Raw genomic sequence first — 17,361 nt, 5'->3', positions numbered from 1 at the left:
ATTTGTTGACCTGCTGTTTGCAATCGAGTGCAAATAGTCGATAAATAACCACCGCGCAAGTTTGTATAGTAAGTTAAAATAAGTTCTAAAAGTTATTTTTGTAGGAGAAATATATAAATATATATTGATAAACACAGACTAAATTTAAAACATAAGCCCTAGTGAACATATGTGTGTGTTCGGAAAAGTTTAGTTTATAAAACAACAATCAACAGGTTGTTCCACGTGCTTTGGTGGAACATAGTTGCTTTCTCTTTCACTCACACGCACAGCTGTAGCGTGAAGTGGAATTTGTTTAACCCAAACACAAAACAGCAATTTAAGTCAATTGACTCACAAATGTTGCGAAAAGTTCCGCTAATTGTGATACTTGGCTCAACGGGCACGGGGAAGACGAAGCTCTCACTGGAATTGGTTGAGCGTTTTGGCGGCGAAATTATTAGCGCCGATTCTATGCAAGTCTACAGAGATCTGGATATTGCCACGGCAAAAGCCACAAAGGAGGAGCAGGCGCAGGCAAAGCATCATTTGCTGGATGTAGCCACACCATCCGAGCCCTTCACAGTGACACATTTCCGTAATACTGCTTTACCCATTATTGAGCAGCTGCTGGCCAAATCCCAATCACCCATTATTGTTGGTGGCACCAATTACTATATTGAGTCACTGTTGTGGGACATTCTGGTGAATACCAGCGGCGACGAGGACCTGGATGAAACCGGAAAACAGCTGGCCGATAAGAAGTTTGCCACCATGAGCACAACGGATCTGCATCAACATTTGGCTAGCATTGATGCCGCCAGTGCCAATCGTATTCATCCCAATAATAGACGAAAAATTCTACGTGCCATTGAGGTCTTCCAGGAAACAGGAGAAACGCTGACATCCAAACTGGCGGAGCAAAGAAAACAGCCAGGGGGCAATCGTCTGGGTGGCCCACTACGGTATCCACACATTATTCTTTTGTGGTTACGCTGTCAACAGGATGTGCTCAATGAACGATTAGATAAGCGGGTTGATGGCATGCTGAAGCAAGGACTCCTCAAGGAACTGCGTAATTTCCATAATACCTACGAGGGAGTCACAGTTCAAGCGTATACTAAGGGTGTCCTACAAACAATTGGCTACAAGGAATTTGTTCCCTATCTCATGAAATATAATGCAGATTTTGATGAGAAAGTGGAGGAATATTTAAAGGCTCATCAATACCAAATGCCTAGCAAGGAGATGGATGAGGAGTTGAAGGATACGGATTTATCTGCTGGTCTTCAATTGCTTCGTAATTGCTGTGACGAATTGAAGTTGGTGACTCGCCGATATTCCAAGAAGCAGATCAAATGGATCAATAATCGTTTCCTCGCCAGCAAAGATCGCCAAGTACCAGATCTTTATGAGCTGGATACCAGTAACGTTAGTGCATGGTCTGATATGGTGTACAGTCCTGCCGAATCCATAATAAATAGCTATATCAATGGGGAAACTACTGAAATTGAACCGATGCCCAAGCGCTTGCATCCTGGAGCCGATCTTAATGAGGAGACAAGCAACTTCTGTTCAATCTGCCAGCGTCACTTCATTGGCGAGTATCAATGGACAATCCACTTGAAATCGAATAAACATAAACGACGCAGGGAGTCGGAGCGTAAAAAAGAGACATCAATCCCAAATCCAGACATCAAGTCCAGTTAGTTACTCAGCCCGATGATGTTGTTTATTTATAGTTAAGCGAGTCTTGGCGTAGCAATAAATAAAATGCATCTACGTAAATTTGAGTTATTTGTTTTTATTAAGCCGTTTGGCTGATGCAAGCGAATTCGATAACCCCCTAACTTGGGGGGCACCTCCACACCATGTTCATTGCCCCTTATCAACAGAAAACCGCAGCCCACAGAGGTCGTTGTCTAGCGCTGTATAGAAAAAAAGCGAAAACATGTTTGTGCAGTAATCCCAATCGCCTATGTCGCCCACTGACTGATCTTATTTCATCTTTCATTTACATTTCAGTTGTCGAGTGAACCAGACATCTATTACAGCAACGATGGCATCTAAGAAAATTGGTAAGTGGCTTTTTCCACAAGCTCTTGGAGATTAAATTTCACACCAATTTTTTGTTATTCTGTAGCTCTTCTCAGTGTTTCGGATAAGACTGGTCTACTTGAACTGGGCAAGACTTTAGTTTCGCTTGATTTTGAGCTAGTTGCAAGCGGTGGTACTGCCACTGCTCTTCGTGGCGCTGGTCTAGCAGTGAAGGATGTATCGGACATTACTGGAGCACCCGAAATGCTGGGCGGACGTGTTAAGACTTTGCATCCTGCTGTCCATGCTGGCATTTTATCCCGCACCAGTGACAGTGATTTGGCTGATATGAAGAAACAACATTTTGATCTCATTCAGTTGGTTGTGTGCAATCTTTATCCTTTTGCCAGTACCATTGCCAAACCGAATGTTACTCTGGCCGATGCTGTGGAAAATATTGACATTGGGGGCGTTACCCTGCTCCGTGCTGCTGCCAAGAATCATCAGCGTGTGACTGTCGTTTGCGAGGCAGTGGATTATGCTCGCGTAGTGGCCGAGATTAAAGCAAAGGGCGACACTACATTGGAGACGCGTCAGTCGCTGGCTCTTAAAGCTTTTACCCACACGGCCACCTATGATGATGCCATCTCGGATTACTTTAGGAAGCAGTATGGTTCTGGAGTATCGCAATTGCAATTGCGTTATGGCATGAATCCTCACCAGAAGCCTGCCCAACTGTATACACAGTTGGCTCAGCTACCATTGACTGTGGTGAATGCTTCGCCTGGATTCATCAATCTCTGTGATGCCCTAAATGGCTGGCAGTTGGTCAAGGAATTGAAACAGGCACTCAAACTGCCCGCTGCTACGAGCTTCAAGCATGTGTCGCCAGCTGGTGCAGCTGTGGGGGTACCACTCAGTCCAGAGCAGGCCAAACTCTGCATGGTGGATGATTTGTATGAGCAACTTACTCCCCTGGCCACCGCATATGCCCGGGCACGAGGAGCCGATCGCATGAGCTCTTTTGGTGATTTTGTGGCTTTGTCTGATACTTGCGACGTTGTCACTGCAAAGATCATTTCTCGAGAGGTATCTGATGGAATTATTGCACCTGGTTATGAACCAGCTGCACTAGAGATTCTTAAGAAGAAGAAAAATGGAAGCTATTGCATTCTCCAGGTCAGTAAAAGACAGTTAATTTGTTTTTGTAGATTTGTTAAAAATACTTTAAATTATTTTTCCCTAGATGGATCCCAATTATGAGCCGAGCGCAGTTGAGCGAAAGACAATCTTTGGTCTTACTCTAGAGCAGAAGCGCAATGATATTGTGATTGATGAATCACTTTTCACCAATGTGGTCAGTAAGAAAAGTCCCTTGCCTGAGGGGGCAGTGCGTGATCTGATTGTGGCCACTATCGCCCTCAAGTATACGCAAAGCAATTCCGTTGCCTATGCCCGAGATGGGCAAATTATTGGTATTGGAGCTGGTCAACAATCAAGAATCCATTGCACACGCTTGGCCGGTGAAAAGGCCGATAATTGGTGGCTTCGTCAGCATCCCAATGTGGCCGGCATGAAATTTAAAGCCGGCGTAAAGCGAGCTGAAATTTCCAATGCCATTGATAACTATGTGAATGGCACAGTGGGCAAGGATATGCCCTTGTCGCAGTTCGAAAGCATGTAAGTAGATACTTCTTGACACTCTTTAAGATTGGTTTAATATGCCTATTAACTTGCAGGTTTGAAAAGGCTCCAGAGCAGTTGAAGACTGAACAGAAAGTGGAATGGCTTAAGAAGCTGACTGGCGTTGCTCTTGGTTCAGATGCATTCTTCCCCTTCCGGGACAACATTGATCGGGCACATTTGGTAAGTTAAAGCATAGAGAATTTCAGTGTTCTTGTTTGTTAATGTATTCTGTTTGCCTATTTGCAGAGCGGTGTCTCCTACATTGCCAGTCCAGCGGGATCAACAAATGATGCTGGCGTCATTGCTGCCTGTGATGAGCATGGCATTATAATAGCTCATACCAACCTAAGATTGTTCCATCATTAAGGGAATCTATATTGCATTATCCAGTGAATCTTTATAACCCAAGTATAACCATGACTAGATTTAAAGTCAGCTTAGAATAACCTTCATATGAATTTATGAATAATTTAAATACTATTCAACTCACCTTTAGTTTACCCTAATCAACTGCCCTTCTCACATTCCACAACAAACAAAAATAAAAATGCCATTTGCCTTTTAGCTAGTTAAACAATCTCTGCCTTGACTAAACGCTATTTAATTAAAGAAATTAGTTACTATTTAATGTACAGTTCGAAATGCTGTGTCACCTGTCCAGCTCCAAATTGACGCCTATCGCCTATTCGCACTGCGACAGGCCCGTCGACAATTGCACACAAAGACAATGAAGGTCAGGCAAAAGACCAACACAGAGGCCAGCACCAAAGCCATCGAAGTGGTCTGATCATAGTTGTGTGTGGGATCGAGTACATGCTGCTGCGGCAGCAATTGAAAGTCGACTAGCACTTGGGTGCCATTGGGCGGTGGGCAGGGCTGCTGTACAATGATCTCTTGATGCTGAACCTAAGAAAAAACACAGATTAAATCAATCAAGATAATTTATTGATTTATTATAACTCACCTGTTTGTTGCGGCACAGTTGTAGACCAGCTGAATTGGCCAAAGTTTCGGCGCTATATTCATCCTGGACGAGTACGGGCAAAAGCCAACGCTGAGGCGAAACTAACTGCAGCCAGGACCAGAATTTGGATAAATTATAGGGATGCACCAAATAGCCACCGACCGAGGCCAATGCCAGACTAATCAATGAATTAATAATGCTGGCAGACACCATGCAAGGCAACAAGTGGGCACAGAACAAGGCCAGAGTTTGGATAAGTGTCAGATATAGCAGCATATATCCTAGAGAAACAATTACTTAAATATTTGTTTGAAAAGAAAATCCACAGAGAGACTCTTACCCATATATAGATAAATGCCCGTATCGCTGCTATTGGAATAGGTATACAATCCAGCCATACTGTGAGCCGGCAATAGATAGGCCAGCCAAATGCAAAGGCTAGGAAACAGACCCAATAGGCTCTAATGAAATAAAGGATAATGAATTATGCTCTTATAGAAAGATATATGCATCTGAATTTACCTGAATGATAATGTAGAGACTACGCGAATAGAGACCCAATCGTATGTCACGCTCCGCATGTCGTCGATCCTCTTGAGTATCTCGTATGGTGAGCATTACAAGTGGCCAATAGGCCAGCACCATGACACAGTGATGATAGCCGAAGCGATCATTGTATGCCAATTGTGGATCAGATGCGGGCACATCCCAGAAAATGCAACCAATGCAGAGGGATAGCAATGCAGCCACAATTAGTTTGCTGATCCAAGTGAGCAGGGATCCAGGCTGCTTGTAGCCGGCAAATCGTTTAATCAACGCCTTCGTTTGTCCAAAGAAGCCTGCCTTCATTGTGAAATTGGGCAAGGAGGCGGGTGGAGCGGCTAGCGGTGGTTCGGAATTGATCTGATCCCAGGCATTGGCCAGTGATTCAATGCGAGCCGATGACTCAAGCATAGCGGCTGCCGATAAGTCATCCAAAGTAACCAGGTCCACTGAAAGATTTGATGAGCAATTAGATAAAATCAGAGGAAAGACCTCTCTCTGCACTTACGGTAGTAGTCGGCCGGATTTTTGAACGGTGGACAGGGATAGCCCAGTTCGCCCATGTGTCGCGGCAGATCTGCTCGACTGCCGGAGAAGACTGTGCGACCGCCAGAGAGCAGCAGGACGCCAGAGCACATGGAAAGAATCTCAAAGGTTGGCGGCTGCAGTGTCATAATCACAATCCTTCCGCCGCTGCACCACTGACGCAGATATTCCACCAGAAAGAAGGTGTCGAAAATATCCATATTGCTGGTGACCTGATCGAGAATCAACAGCGAGGACTGGGCCAACAGTTGGCAGGCCACACTCAGTCGCTGTTTCTCCGAATGCGTCAGAGATGAAACATTCGAGGCACGCACCGTGTTCAGGCCCAGATCCTCAATGAGGACATCCATGCGTTCCTTCAGATCGCTGCGATCGATTGGACCACGCAGAGCTGCATGAAAATTGAGAGTGCATTGGACACTCATGCGTGGATCTAGCGAAGAGACCTCCAGGGCTGGGACATAGCTGCACAGCTCACGAAGACCATATCGATTCACCTGCTGACCATTAATTAGAATCTCGCCGCCAAGACGTTCGCTAAGTCCGGCCAGGCATTCGGCTAGTGCGCTGCCCTCCCGCTGGGACGTTGCCATTATGGCAAACAGATCTCCAGCCTTGGCCTGCATGGAAACGCCACGCAAACAAGGATTGACATCGAGGCAATGCACCTGGATATTTGGATAGATTAGACCCATGTTGGAGTGCTTGCGTCCATGCTGTGCATAGGGCTGGGCATGTCGTGTGCTACCGTAAATGCGAGACTCTCCATAATCGCCATAGCCCATACCCATTCCTCCTCCATCTCCGCCCAGGCCGGCACCCAAGAGATCAGCCTCGCTGTGTGACCGATGTCCATAGTGCTTGCCGGTGCCATTGCTATTCGCCATATACTGGACGGCTATGCTGGCCCTGCTATTGGCCTGTCGCAAGGCAGCCGCTGGCACAGCTCCTGCTCCGTTCTGGGCACGGGATTCGGGCCGTGAATGCGGCATGCCGCCAATGGCACGAAAATCGGATTCGCTGCGATATTTTCGCAAATTCGGTGGCACCCGACTGCGTGTGGTCTCGTTATCACTGCTGTCATAGCCACTGGATCCGGCGCCTGCCGGAGCGACACCCGAACTATCCCGAAAGCCGCGATTAACACGGCCACGCACTCCCCCCAAGGCACTGGAGGCTGGTCCGTGACCTGGACCCGGACCTGGGCCTGGTCGATGTGAACGCTGTGATCCAGCGTTGGGTGGAAAAACGCGTGGCAATCCAAACTTTAAATATGTATACATATTGGAACCCAATGGCGATCTAAACAGGAAGAGAGTTCAGTTTGGATTAATTAATTGCTTCCCCTTTTTTGCTTAATTATTTTGTCAACTCACTTGGGTCCATAACGCGGATGATTTAGTATGGATTGCACTGTTGTGTCGCGTAGCTGGAAATTTCCATATGGCAGCGGTGATTTGTCGGATGAGCCCAGAGCCGAATCGGTAAAGTCAGAGTTTAGATTTTGCCTGTTGGTATGTTAAGAGATGAGATGAGATGGAGACGGGTATAGAGGAATTTCACATAAAGTTGCCGACTGTTGCGGTCAGCTAGTCATGATTGGTTGGGGCGACTACTCGGGGGGCTTGGTCATTTATGGCATTTGAACTTCCGCCTGTTGCGGTTTAATCAACCGTCAACAAAACTGTCCAACAGGTGCAGCAACTAACGCATCATTAAACAGTTAAAGCCCCACCCTCCCTCCGAACCCAAGAGTCCTCAAACCAAGCCCAACTACTCACCTATAAATGGACCAGGCATGTAAATCTTCAGATGCTGCTGGAGGCAGAGGTGTATTTGGACCATGTGGCACGGAGTAGCGTCGTTCCTCGCGTGACATCTTCTTGTGATTGGAAAAATTGCTAAGCTCCATGATCTGAAAGCGTGTGAGAGAGAAAGATCTTGAGTGAGAGATAGACACAACTGGTTAGAGCCAAAAACTAAAGCTAATTCCAAGTTAAACTGGGTCAAGAATGTGCCAGCTAGCGTGGCCATTATTAGTCATAATTTGCGGGAATTAACCTAATGAACGTCGCGTCGTCGACTCTCACACACATGAAACCGACAAAATCTCAGCCATTGTGAGTTGGAAAAACAAATCATTTGATTGTTTTCCACAAGGTTTTTTCAACAAAATATTAATTACTATTTCATTTCGAATTAGAATTCATCAACCGCAGATCATAAAGTTAACAGTATTAAAGTTTATTTTGTCAAATTAATTGTAAAAAACTTCCTATTTGATTTTTTATATATCCATTGTATGCATGAAAGTAATCAAATTTTTTTATTACATTTTGTTATATTTCACACAATTCTACAAAACTTAAATTTGAGATATTGTTTAAATTTCACCCATAAAAGAATTTTTACAACTTATTCAAGATTTGTTCTATTTTTCATCTATAAAACAGGGGAAATTGAAACATTTTTTCTTGAACAATTTTTCAAACTCAAAATTTATTAGAAAATAGGCTGAATTCACTCATGGAGAGAGAGATAAATTCTTAATTCGGCAAGAGATTATTTCATGTATATGTACTTATAACCAAAGTATCGAATAGATAAAATAACCAAAATATTAGACCTAGTTGGTGGAGATTACTGGAGAACTGGAGAGATTACTTAAATCTATAATTCTATATTCGTTTAAGATCCTCGGAGGATGCTAAAAATGGTAGTTCCATCGGGGATAATGGAAAAGAAAGTCCATTAAATAGTTCCGTATAAATTCAATTACAAAAATATAAGTAATAAAAATTCTCTTTTGATTCTAACAATGTACATATATCTGGCACAATGGATAGTTTTTATAATGATTCTTAAGTTAAAGCACATTCAATTGCTTTGAAAAGATTTTCAAAATTTTATGTAGGATAGTGTTGGTTAAAAATCTCGTTAAAGTGCACAAAAGATTTCTGAAACAATGCAGACTAATCGAGTTTCCTTGACTTGAGTAATTCCTAAATAAAAACAAACAAAGAATGGTCTATGCAAAGAACAAAGTGGCTAATGCTGATTGCAACATGGTCGTTGGGTTTTTAATTGCCAATGCGAATAGAAGACAAAACCCTATACCAAATAAGATGGAGAGAAGAAAAAAACCCATGCAAATGAGCCGCAAAAGTGGCCAAAACTGTTTTTGTGGCCTGCCTTTATGCAATCGAATAAACAACCAAACAAACCCACCACAGCAACAACACCAACAACAAATCTAACAAATGCACACCAAGTGCAACTGTCTGATCCAGTGCAACGAGGCGTATGGATTTCCGTTTTGGAAGTGGCAACAAGATTACGTAGTCAAGTGTTCTACGGGTGCTCAGCTCTCTACCTTTTTTTTGTTGTGATTACTGAGCCCGGCGAAAGTGAGTGGAACCCACTCCAGAGCAGAGCAGCAACTTGCAACTTTTAAGATACTTTTTTTAATGTTTATTTGTGTTGTTTCTTGCTTTGTGCCTCATACTCGTAATTACAAGATACAAGGCACTGGCCAAAACTGAAAGTGAAGCTGCACTCAAAAGGCGGCAAGCCGAGAGAGTTATAGCTAAAATTCCATTAAGAGTTTGACGATTTGATTACCGCATATTTCGAATTGTTTTTAGTTATAGTTAACTAGATCTTGGACTAGACTTGGAGTCAGTTATTAACACTCTTAATTGCGTGTTAAATTCGTTTTAATTAAAATCGTTTGTGTTATAATCATCATATAGCCAGCACCAACCTCTAGTAGAGCTGTTAAGGCAGTTTAGCTGATTTTATTATTGTTTTCTTTTTGTTATTGTTGTTGTTGTTTTTTCCACACTTTTTGTTTATCTTATTGTTGTTGTTGGTGGTGGTACCTTTTAGCCAAAACGTAGTGAAAGTGGAAGTTTTGTGGCAAGCAAAAGGGTTTTTAATACCCGCAGAGCTGTTTGAAGAGAGGCTGCTACAGTTTTTCAACTACCTTTAGTACCCACTAAGTAAGTACATACATATATACATAGATATCTGTGTAGCCAGCCAAGAGGGCATAAAGAAAGGGGCACAAACAGAAAAAAAAAGTCACAACCGAAGGCATTTAAAAAGCCGTTTTTGTTGTAATGAATGTATGAATGAATGAATGAACGAATGGTATCGAGGGCAATGATACGGCTACGGCATTGATTTATGTGATCACGATGCGTTGTGAACGTTCAAAGATGATATCTGTATTTGTATCTCTATCTATTGTCTTGCCCGAGTGCGTGGCATAAAACATAGAGGAGTGCCCCCAAGTAAGTACCTACTAAAACTTAAAATGAAAGTGCATTTCTCATACATATAGTGGATATCTGTTTTAGAAATAACTCTTGAGATAAAATTTCTACTGCCTGGTCACGTATTAACATTTAATTTATGTGATTAATCTGAACTTAAGTTCAAAAAGTGATAATTATATTCTACTTTTGGTTAAATTATCAAGTTGCTAACCTATTAATCTACTTATTTCAACTTTATTTCATTCATTCATTTTTGATTTGTATCTCATTTTAAAGAGATATTTCCTTCTCTATGAATGATTAATTACAGTATATTTCCATTTCCTCTTCAAGTGCTATTTCATAGAACAATTTTTTCTACAATATTCTGATTTTGATCCCCAAATATTTACTTAAATACACTCTAGATTACTTTATTTAGTTTCTATTACAAAATAATTCATTATAACTCACTATAAACTCACTTGATTTGGACATTAAATGACCTTTCAGGCATATTTATCTGATTGCCTCAAGTATGGCCAGACATGCCACCCAGAAAAAAAAAAACTATATACAAAGTTGCCTCAGCTGCCACCAGAAAAACAGGAAAGAGCAACGATCTGCACAGCTGCAAGAAAGAAAAAAAAAGCGCCGAAATCCAATGCAATAGAGGAAACTAGACAGTCTTAAACAGTTACAAGTTGGCCAGAATTATATCATAGAGGTGATAAACCATGTGGCAATGTGGCCAACTGCCCCAAATTAATCAACAAATGACTTAAACCAGCTTTGGATTGCTTTGCATGGCGATTTAGATGGCAGCGGATATTTCCTTGTCAACGGTATGAGGCAAATAAATCACGGCAAACAATTAATTGACCAACGGTTATTGGCAATAGCTTACCAAACCGATTAAGCCAATAGGCATCGAGTTAGCGCCTAAGATGAGAGACCCGTTGCAGTGCATTCTCTATTTCCCATTCCCGTTCCCGTTGCACTTGGCGACAAGTGAAGAGAACCGTTGCGTGTCTGGCTGGGGCAAGAGCAAGCTCAAGAGTCACATCCACATGACCATTGATGCAAAACTGCAGTTAGACACGAGCTTGACCAGACTCATACTCATACCCGTACTCAGAGTCATAGTCAGGGAAACGATGTCTTTGACGAAGCGTTTTTTCTACTTCCATTTTTTCGGTCACTGATTGCCGGCATGTGCGCACATTTTGTGATTTAATGGAGCGCGCCCAAGTGGCTTCAAGTGGTCCCGACCATAACCATTTGTAGATCACTCCTCTCTCTCTCTCTCTCTCTGTCCCTCTTTCTGTGCTCTCCGTTGTGGGCTGGCACTTAAGCGGCCACAAGTTGTGTTTAAGCCATTCAAATGTGTGTATTTGCTTGGTTGATTGGATTACAAACAAGTCTTTCTGATTTTGGTCTCTTGACCTGCGGTCTTAGATAGCCAAAACATTCCCACGCAAAAAGCCAATTAAATTGGAGTAACCTAGGCTAGTAACGTTAAATCTACCTTTATTTTTATTTTTTTTATGCTTCTAGGGGCTTGCCGCAAGGCAACAACAGCTTTGTTCACTCATTTCTCTGTAGACCTCAAAAACTATTCAACAGGTAACACAAACAATGAGCTGACAGCCTCCCAAATCAAAAGTTGCTTGGTATTTGAGAGCCATTGAATCGGGTTTCGCCTGAGACGCTGACCGAGGTGCCTGGTTGGGTTAGTAAATGAATGACTGCTTGACTGACAACCAGTGTCCACAAAGATCTCTTTTTGGCCTCTAAACGTGGCCTAGTGAGAAAGTGAAACTCTTGTGTGTGGCATAATTTGTGGCTCCTGGTTGCCATCTCTGACATCAAAACTACGGGGCGTATGATAAATTGGCAAGCACAAATATTTTTACGACTTGTATGTACATATGTACATATGTGTGTGTGTGTAAGAGTGTATAAGTGGGTCACAGTTGCAATTTTGTAATTTGCAATTAATAATAGGTAAGCATAAACAAAAAGGAAACGATATAATCACCGAAATGTGTGTATACTTACGAAAGGAAAATAAAAACATAAAATACAAGAATTTACTATACCTATTAATAGAATTCTTAATCTCCCAATCTGAAGAGAACTTATATAAGCCGAAAAAGTTGTTAAAATGGAAAGAAATCTTTAGTTGTTGTAAATGTTTCTCATTTTAGTCATTTTTAAATGGAATTTATAGCCATTTTTCTTAGTAAAAAGTTTATTGAGCCATTTTCAATAACATTTTTTTTTTATATTTGTGCAATTTACGATTTTAGTTTTACTTCATTTAATAAGCAAAAAAAAAATATTACCAGCCAAATCATAAAGTCTATATACCTTTTATGACACAATTTTGCATGGTTTGAATTCTTTCTGTGGGCGTAACCGAGAAAATGGGCGGCAACCAGCCAGCTGACAGCCTTTGGCAACATTTAAAACTGACTAATGCCCATGCCAATGCAAATTAATAATAAACAAACCAAACTGATTACCAGTTTGTGGTCAACATTCCAAAGATATTGCTTCGTAGCGGTTTATTGAACTTGTATCAATATGAACATTATTGATAAAACTTCATTTCGAGCAGCATACAATATATGTACATATACATATACAAGTGTGTATGTATATAAACTTTTGTGTTAATTGAACACTCGAGTCTCAGAGATTTTTGTGTTTGATTTTTAGCACATTCTTTTGGCCCAGACCGAGCGAGTGAGTATGCAAATGTGCTGAGAGTATGTGTGTGTGTGTGTATTTTTAAGATACTGTCGCTGACAGATAATCGCCAGTCAGTCAAACTGACGAACTGACAGACGCGGACATTAAAGTTGAGCACGCAAAGCGGCTATCTTCAAAATGCCCGAAAAAAAAGAGAGATGAACAACTTGTGAAAGTTTTTTTTTTTTGTAAATTGATTATGAGAAGATTTTTTTTGTCAGGGGAAGGGCAACAAAGTGGAATGACTGGCTGGACTGCTGGATAATTGTTATAACAAATAAATGAGCAATTGGAAAATTTGTAACAACAACAATAATCATTAATTAAGTAATTTGATTTGATCTAGCTTAACCATTGAATCAACTTAGTGTAACAAAAATTATTGTTAAATTGCAAGTGAACCTAAAAAACTAACAAAGCAGCAGTAATGCGATCATAAGAATTCCACAAGTTTTGCTGACGTCGCTGTCAGCTAACTTAACTCTGCTCTACTGCGCTCTGACTGTGACCCCAAAAACGAAAACAACAAAAAAAAAAACACAAAGCCAAGTTAATGTCATGCCGTCAACGAATATTCGTATTCGTCATGGCTGCATAGCCTCCGCTGCCGTTTGCCGTTTGCCGTTGCCGTTGCCGTTGCCGGTGGTCGTGAGCCGATTGTTTGAGTGTTGATTTTCGTGGTTGTGGAAAATGGAAAACCAAGCAAGGTCAGTTATTTATTAATTGCCAAAAGTGGAAAACGAAAAACGAAACAAAAAAAAAACGACTTTGCTACACTTTTGGGCATCTTTACAGGCAATTAACGCTAAGCAAAACCACAACGAAACGAAGCGAACAAAACACTTTCCTGTATTGCAACAGATTGCCGTATTGTGTATGTGAAAGTGGCCAACAATTGTGGGTAAAATTTGCATGCCAATGGGGGAGTATAACTCCTCACTCTCCTCAGCACACACGTGTGCCAGGCTAAACTAATTGACACAAATTCCATGACAAAAATACACACACACAAAAAGAAACATATATTTTTTTTCGTGTATTTTCCTTTTGCGTTGCATGCATAATAAAAAAAAACAAATGCGAATGAGAAACAAACGTACGTACGTACATGTATATGGCTAAATTCCCCAAGACAAACACACCCAGCCAGTCAGCCAGACGTCGCCTTAGATGTCTGACGGGGGCGCCAGCCCAACTCCCCAATGTCTGTGGAGCGGAATGAGTGACATAAATTCAAAGACCAAATTCGCAGCACGTTGCGAAATTTGCGCATTGTAAAATATGTAAGTAAGCCCCTGAACTATGTTTCTATTCTAATATATGTATGTTTGTAGTTGGCTTTATAGACTCTTTCTCTGTTTTAACAACTCCTCAAGTGAAATTAAGTTCTGTTTTTTTGTTTCTTTTCTAGTTTTTATGGCCATAAAAGTCACGAACTGTAAGGCATATACTTTCTTTGCCTAATTATGCCACTGTTCTGCTTCTTTTATGTGTTAATTTAATTACAATAAAAAGTAAATAAAGTTCGTCTCTCTGTACTTATCAATGCATACGATTTTCATGGTCGCAGGTTTTAATGGCCCACAATACATAGACACATAGACAATTCTGAATATCTTTTCTATTTTAGTTTTCACTTGTGAGCACTTGGATTCACTCATTTCATTGGATTGTTGCTGACTTCATCAATTTGATTATACAATTATTAAATTGAATGAATCATGCGACTGAAAATAAAACTCAATACTAAATGAAATTGAAAGAATAAAAAATATAGAAAAAATGCATTAAACATGAAACATGAGTAAATCGAGGAGAAAGAACAAGTTCTTGGCGAACAAGATGCAGCCACACCTTTTTTTTTGGGATAGAAACACGCCAAAAAAAATACCACAACAACAACAGCAACAGCAGCAGCTCCTAGACAAAGAGAAAAAAACTATGGCCCAAAGCCGATCATAAGACGAACTCCAAAAGCCGCTGGCTGGTTGACTTGGGTCCCCAACTGAATTCTCCAGCACCAAAAGCAATCGCTGACAATCAATTCAACTTAAGCTCTCTCTCTCTCTATCTCTCTCTCCCCGCTGGCTCGCTTTTGACTTTGTCTAGACATTGTCTTCGACTTCAAGTTTGTGGCTTAAGTCTTTCGTTTCGTATGGAGTTTTTTTTTTCTTTTTGTTTGGAATTGAAATTGTTCGAAATTGAATTACGAGCGCTTCTAGATCTTGTCGCTTTGGCAGTAAGCGGCCTGCTTCTCAACTTTTTTTTTTCTTTCTAACTTTTTTTTTTTTTTGTTAGTGGCGAGAACTTGAAACAGCAGCAACAAATCATTAGACACCGTTAACAGCTATAATAAATACTGTTAACTAATTTACGCCACAACAAATACAAGGAAAAAGAAAAGAAAAACAACAAGTCAGCACAAAGAACATAAAAATCTTTTGGGCTATCAGTCCAAAAAAACATTTCAATGAACATGGCTCAGCATTCTAACGGCATTTTACACCAAGGCCCAAGGCAATTAGATGCGAGTAATTTGTGTAAAATGCCTGTGTTAAATGATATTTTACAAATTTGCATTCTTTAGCCCTGAGAATGGTGCTAACTAACTAACTATCCGAAAGGTACTTCAGTTTATACCTTATGCCTTATCAAATTGTGTCATGACATCAAGTTTAGCGGTGAAAATTTTGAAAGTGATTGTTAACGAAGATTGGCGGCTGCAACGAAATTGCAAAATGAATGTGAAAGTTGTTGGAGCTGCCAGCCTGCGTGGCCGTTCTTAATATACAGAGACGAGATATAATATATATATATATGTATATGTATAGGTATATATAGGTATAGCCAAACAAAGAAAACAAAAATAGGATCCACTTGCACGATCCAAGATGCAAGATACCAAGAAAATCCAAAAAAAAAAAAATTCATAAGCCTTAAAGTCAATAACTAAAGTCAAGAGGAAATGCCATCATGATGATGTTGGTGGGATAATGATGATGATGATGATGCCGTTGGCTATAGTCAGAGCAAATATACAATGATCGTTGAGGAGTCAACACTGGCTAACTATACCAAGCTCCCAGCTTCGTCGAGTTCTGCAGCCGGCCAAACAAACAAACAAACAAACAAAACAGAAAAGAACAGAACAGAACAGAACAGAAACTTGTATCTGTAAGATACATACGTACAACAATATACAAACACTTGGCCATGGTTCTGCTGGCTATAAATGGGGTTCTGGAGGGCCCCCATAGAGTGCAGAACTGGAGAGAATCAACAACAACAACAACAGCAAGAAGGAAAAAATATGTGGAAGTAATGGAAATGGTGGAAATAAAGATAGAAGCAAGCAAAGCCAAAGAACGGCAAGAAAACGAAAAATAAAAAAAAAAATAAACGTTTGCTAGACAAAACTGGCTTGTGGGATCTTTGACCTGTGATGGCGACGACCGAACGCGAGAGAGAAAGAGATACACCTAGAGAGAGAGAGAGTAAGAGAGTAGGGAATAGAATGGTGGTAAGAGCAGAGCAAAAGAAATCAACAACGTGGAGTGGAGCGTCAACGCCTTTGGCTTTGCCTTTGCCAAGGTAGATACATAGGAGATACCAACTCCCCACTTTCGTACCTTAGAAGTAACTCCGTGTGTGTGTGTGTGTGTTGGTGTGCATCTTTTTTGAGGTGGCAAGTGTTGGTCTGTCGGTCGGTTGGTCGCTTGGCATTGTCTTAATATAATTAACAGTAAATACCAGTTGTACAAACATTAATTAGCTGTCCTTCCCCACCTCTATACCTTTCCTCCCCCAAATCGCAGCATAGAATGTTAGAATGATTTTTCTGTGTGTGTGTGTGTGTGTGTTCATTTACCTGATTTGCTGTGGTGTTTTGTATATTGCCAAATTACAATGTTGCTATTACTATGTATATTCACTTTGAAGTTAACATATTCCATATATGTATGTATGTATGTGTATATAGAGAGAAATACACACTCAATATTCTCTATTCCAAACAGTTATACACTCACGCGCTTCGTTAGCTACGTCACTTTTGTGTTTTTGTCTTTTTTTCTTGTGTTTCGATTCGCTCGTTTTTCCTTTTTTTATTTTATTTTTTATTCTATTTTATATACTTTTATTGATTGGCAATTTCAATTTGACACACGCCGCTAAAAAAAAAACTATGATAAATTATCATTTGCATGCACACTTCCATGTTGCCATTATAATGGAAAAAATTGATTACTTGTGCACTTATTTAACGACAACATTTCAATTGGATTTTTATTTTATTAACTTGTTTAATTTAGCGCGTTATTTTTTCTTGGTTTTTTTTTTTTAAATTTGTGATGTTTTTAGATTGGAATTTGTTATTTTCCGTTGTTGTTGTTGTTGTTGTTGCTGAAGCGTCGTGCGTAGCTAGCAGGAATAATGCCCACTGGCTTAGACAAAAGACAAATTATGACCAACTCTCTCAGTGCTCGGCCGAAATCGAACTGAACTGAACTTGGCCATGGACGCCATCTTAGGCCAGTGTTGGATTGGAAATGTGCAGCAACTGGAAGGCCGCTCTCTGAGTCTCACTCTCTT

General features: G+C 40.7%; 3 protein-coding genes across 3 annotated transcripts; 2 read left to right on the top strand and 1 right to left on the bottom strand.

Annotated features, from left to right (window-relative positions):
* Positions 1–12: 12 nt before the first annotated feature.
* Positions 13–4,276, top strand: LOC6650656 (bifunctional purine biosynthesis protein ATIC). Its single transcript, XM_002073719.4, has 6 exons — positions 13–68; positions 2,005–2,057; positions 2,123–3,195; positions 3,263–3,696; positions 3,756–3,882; positions 3,949–4,276. Exons 2-6 carry the CDS (start codon positions 2,039–2,041, stop codon positions 4,066–4,068), a joined length of 1,773 nt encoding a protein of 590 aa, XP_002073755.1. The 5' UTR covers positions 13–68; positions 2,005–2,038; the 3' UTR covers positions 4,069–4,276.
* LOC6650657 (tRNA dimethylallyltransferase) lies at positions 182–1,772 on the top strand. Its single transcript, XM_002073720.4, has one exon. The coding sequence runs from the start codon at positions 340–342 to the stop codon at positions 1,687–1,689; it is 1,350 nt and encodes a 449-aa protein (XP_002073756.1). The 5' UTR covers positions 182–339; the 3' UTR covers positions 1,690–1,772.
* Positions 4,256–16,856, bottom strand: LOC6650655 (ATP-binding cassette sub-family G member 8). The gene is made up of 8 exons (XM_002073718.4): positions 16,640–16,856; positions 7,537–7,670; positions 7,132–7,263; positions 5,718–7,057; positions 5,189–5,658; positions 5,007–5,127; positions 4,667–4,947; positions 4,256–4,608 (listed from the first exon to the last, which is right to left on the bottom strand). The coding sequence occupies exons 2-8, from the start codon at positions 7,665–7,667 to the stop codon at positions 4,378–4,380; spliced, it is 2,706 nt and encodes a 901-aa protein (XP_002073754.1). The 5' UTR covers positions 7,668–7,670; positions 16,640–16,856; the 3' UTR covers positions 4,256–4,377.
* Between the last annotated feature and the right edge of the window lie 505 nt (positions 16,857–17,361).

The sequence above is a fragment of the Drosophila willistoni genome, chromosome 3R, assembly GCF_018902025.1.
Source record: "Drosophila willistoni isolate 14030-0811.24 chromosome 3R, UCI_dwil_1.1, whole genome shotgun sequence".
NCBI lineage: Eukaryota > Metazoa > Arthropoda > Insecta > Diptera > Drosophilidae > Drosophila > Drosophila willistoni.
Note: the sequence above shows the minus strand (reverse complement) of the source record. Positions and strands in the feature narration are given on the sequence as shown.

What these genes read in the sequence shown, in the direction of transcription:
- LOC6650656 (XM_002073719.4), top strand. An exon ending in TTGTCGCAGTTCGAAAGCAT is followed by an intron (nt 3,697 to 3,755) that starts GTAAGTAGATAC and finishes ATTAACTTGCAG; the next exon opens with GTTTGAAAAGGCTCCAGAGC. An exon ending in ACATTGATCGGGCACATTTG is followed by an intron (nt 3,883 to 3,948) that starts GTAAGTTAAAGC and finishes GCCTATTTGCAG; the next exon opens with AGCGGTGTCTCCTACATTGC.
- LOC6650655 (XM_002073718.4), bottom strand. Translation starts at nt 7,667, where the DNA reads ATGGAGCTTAGCAATTTTTCCAATCACAAGAAGATGTCACGCGAGGAA. An exon ending in AAATCCGGCCGACTACTACC is followed by an intron (nt 5,659 to 5,717) that starts GTAAGTGCAGAG and finishes CAAATCTTTCAG; the next exon opens with TGGACCTGGTTACTTTGGAT. An exon ending in AACTGTGCCGCAACAAACAG is followed by an intron (nt 4,609 to 4,666) that starts GTGAGTTATAAT and finishes GTTTTTTCTTAG; the next exon opens with GTTCAGCATCAAGAGATCAT.
- LOC6650657 (XM_002073720.4), top strand. Translation starts at nt 340, where the DNA reads ATGTTGCGAAAAGTTCCGCTAATTGTGATACTTGGCTCAACGGGCACG.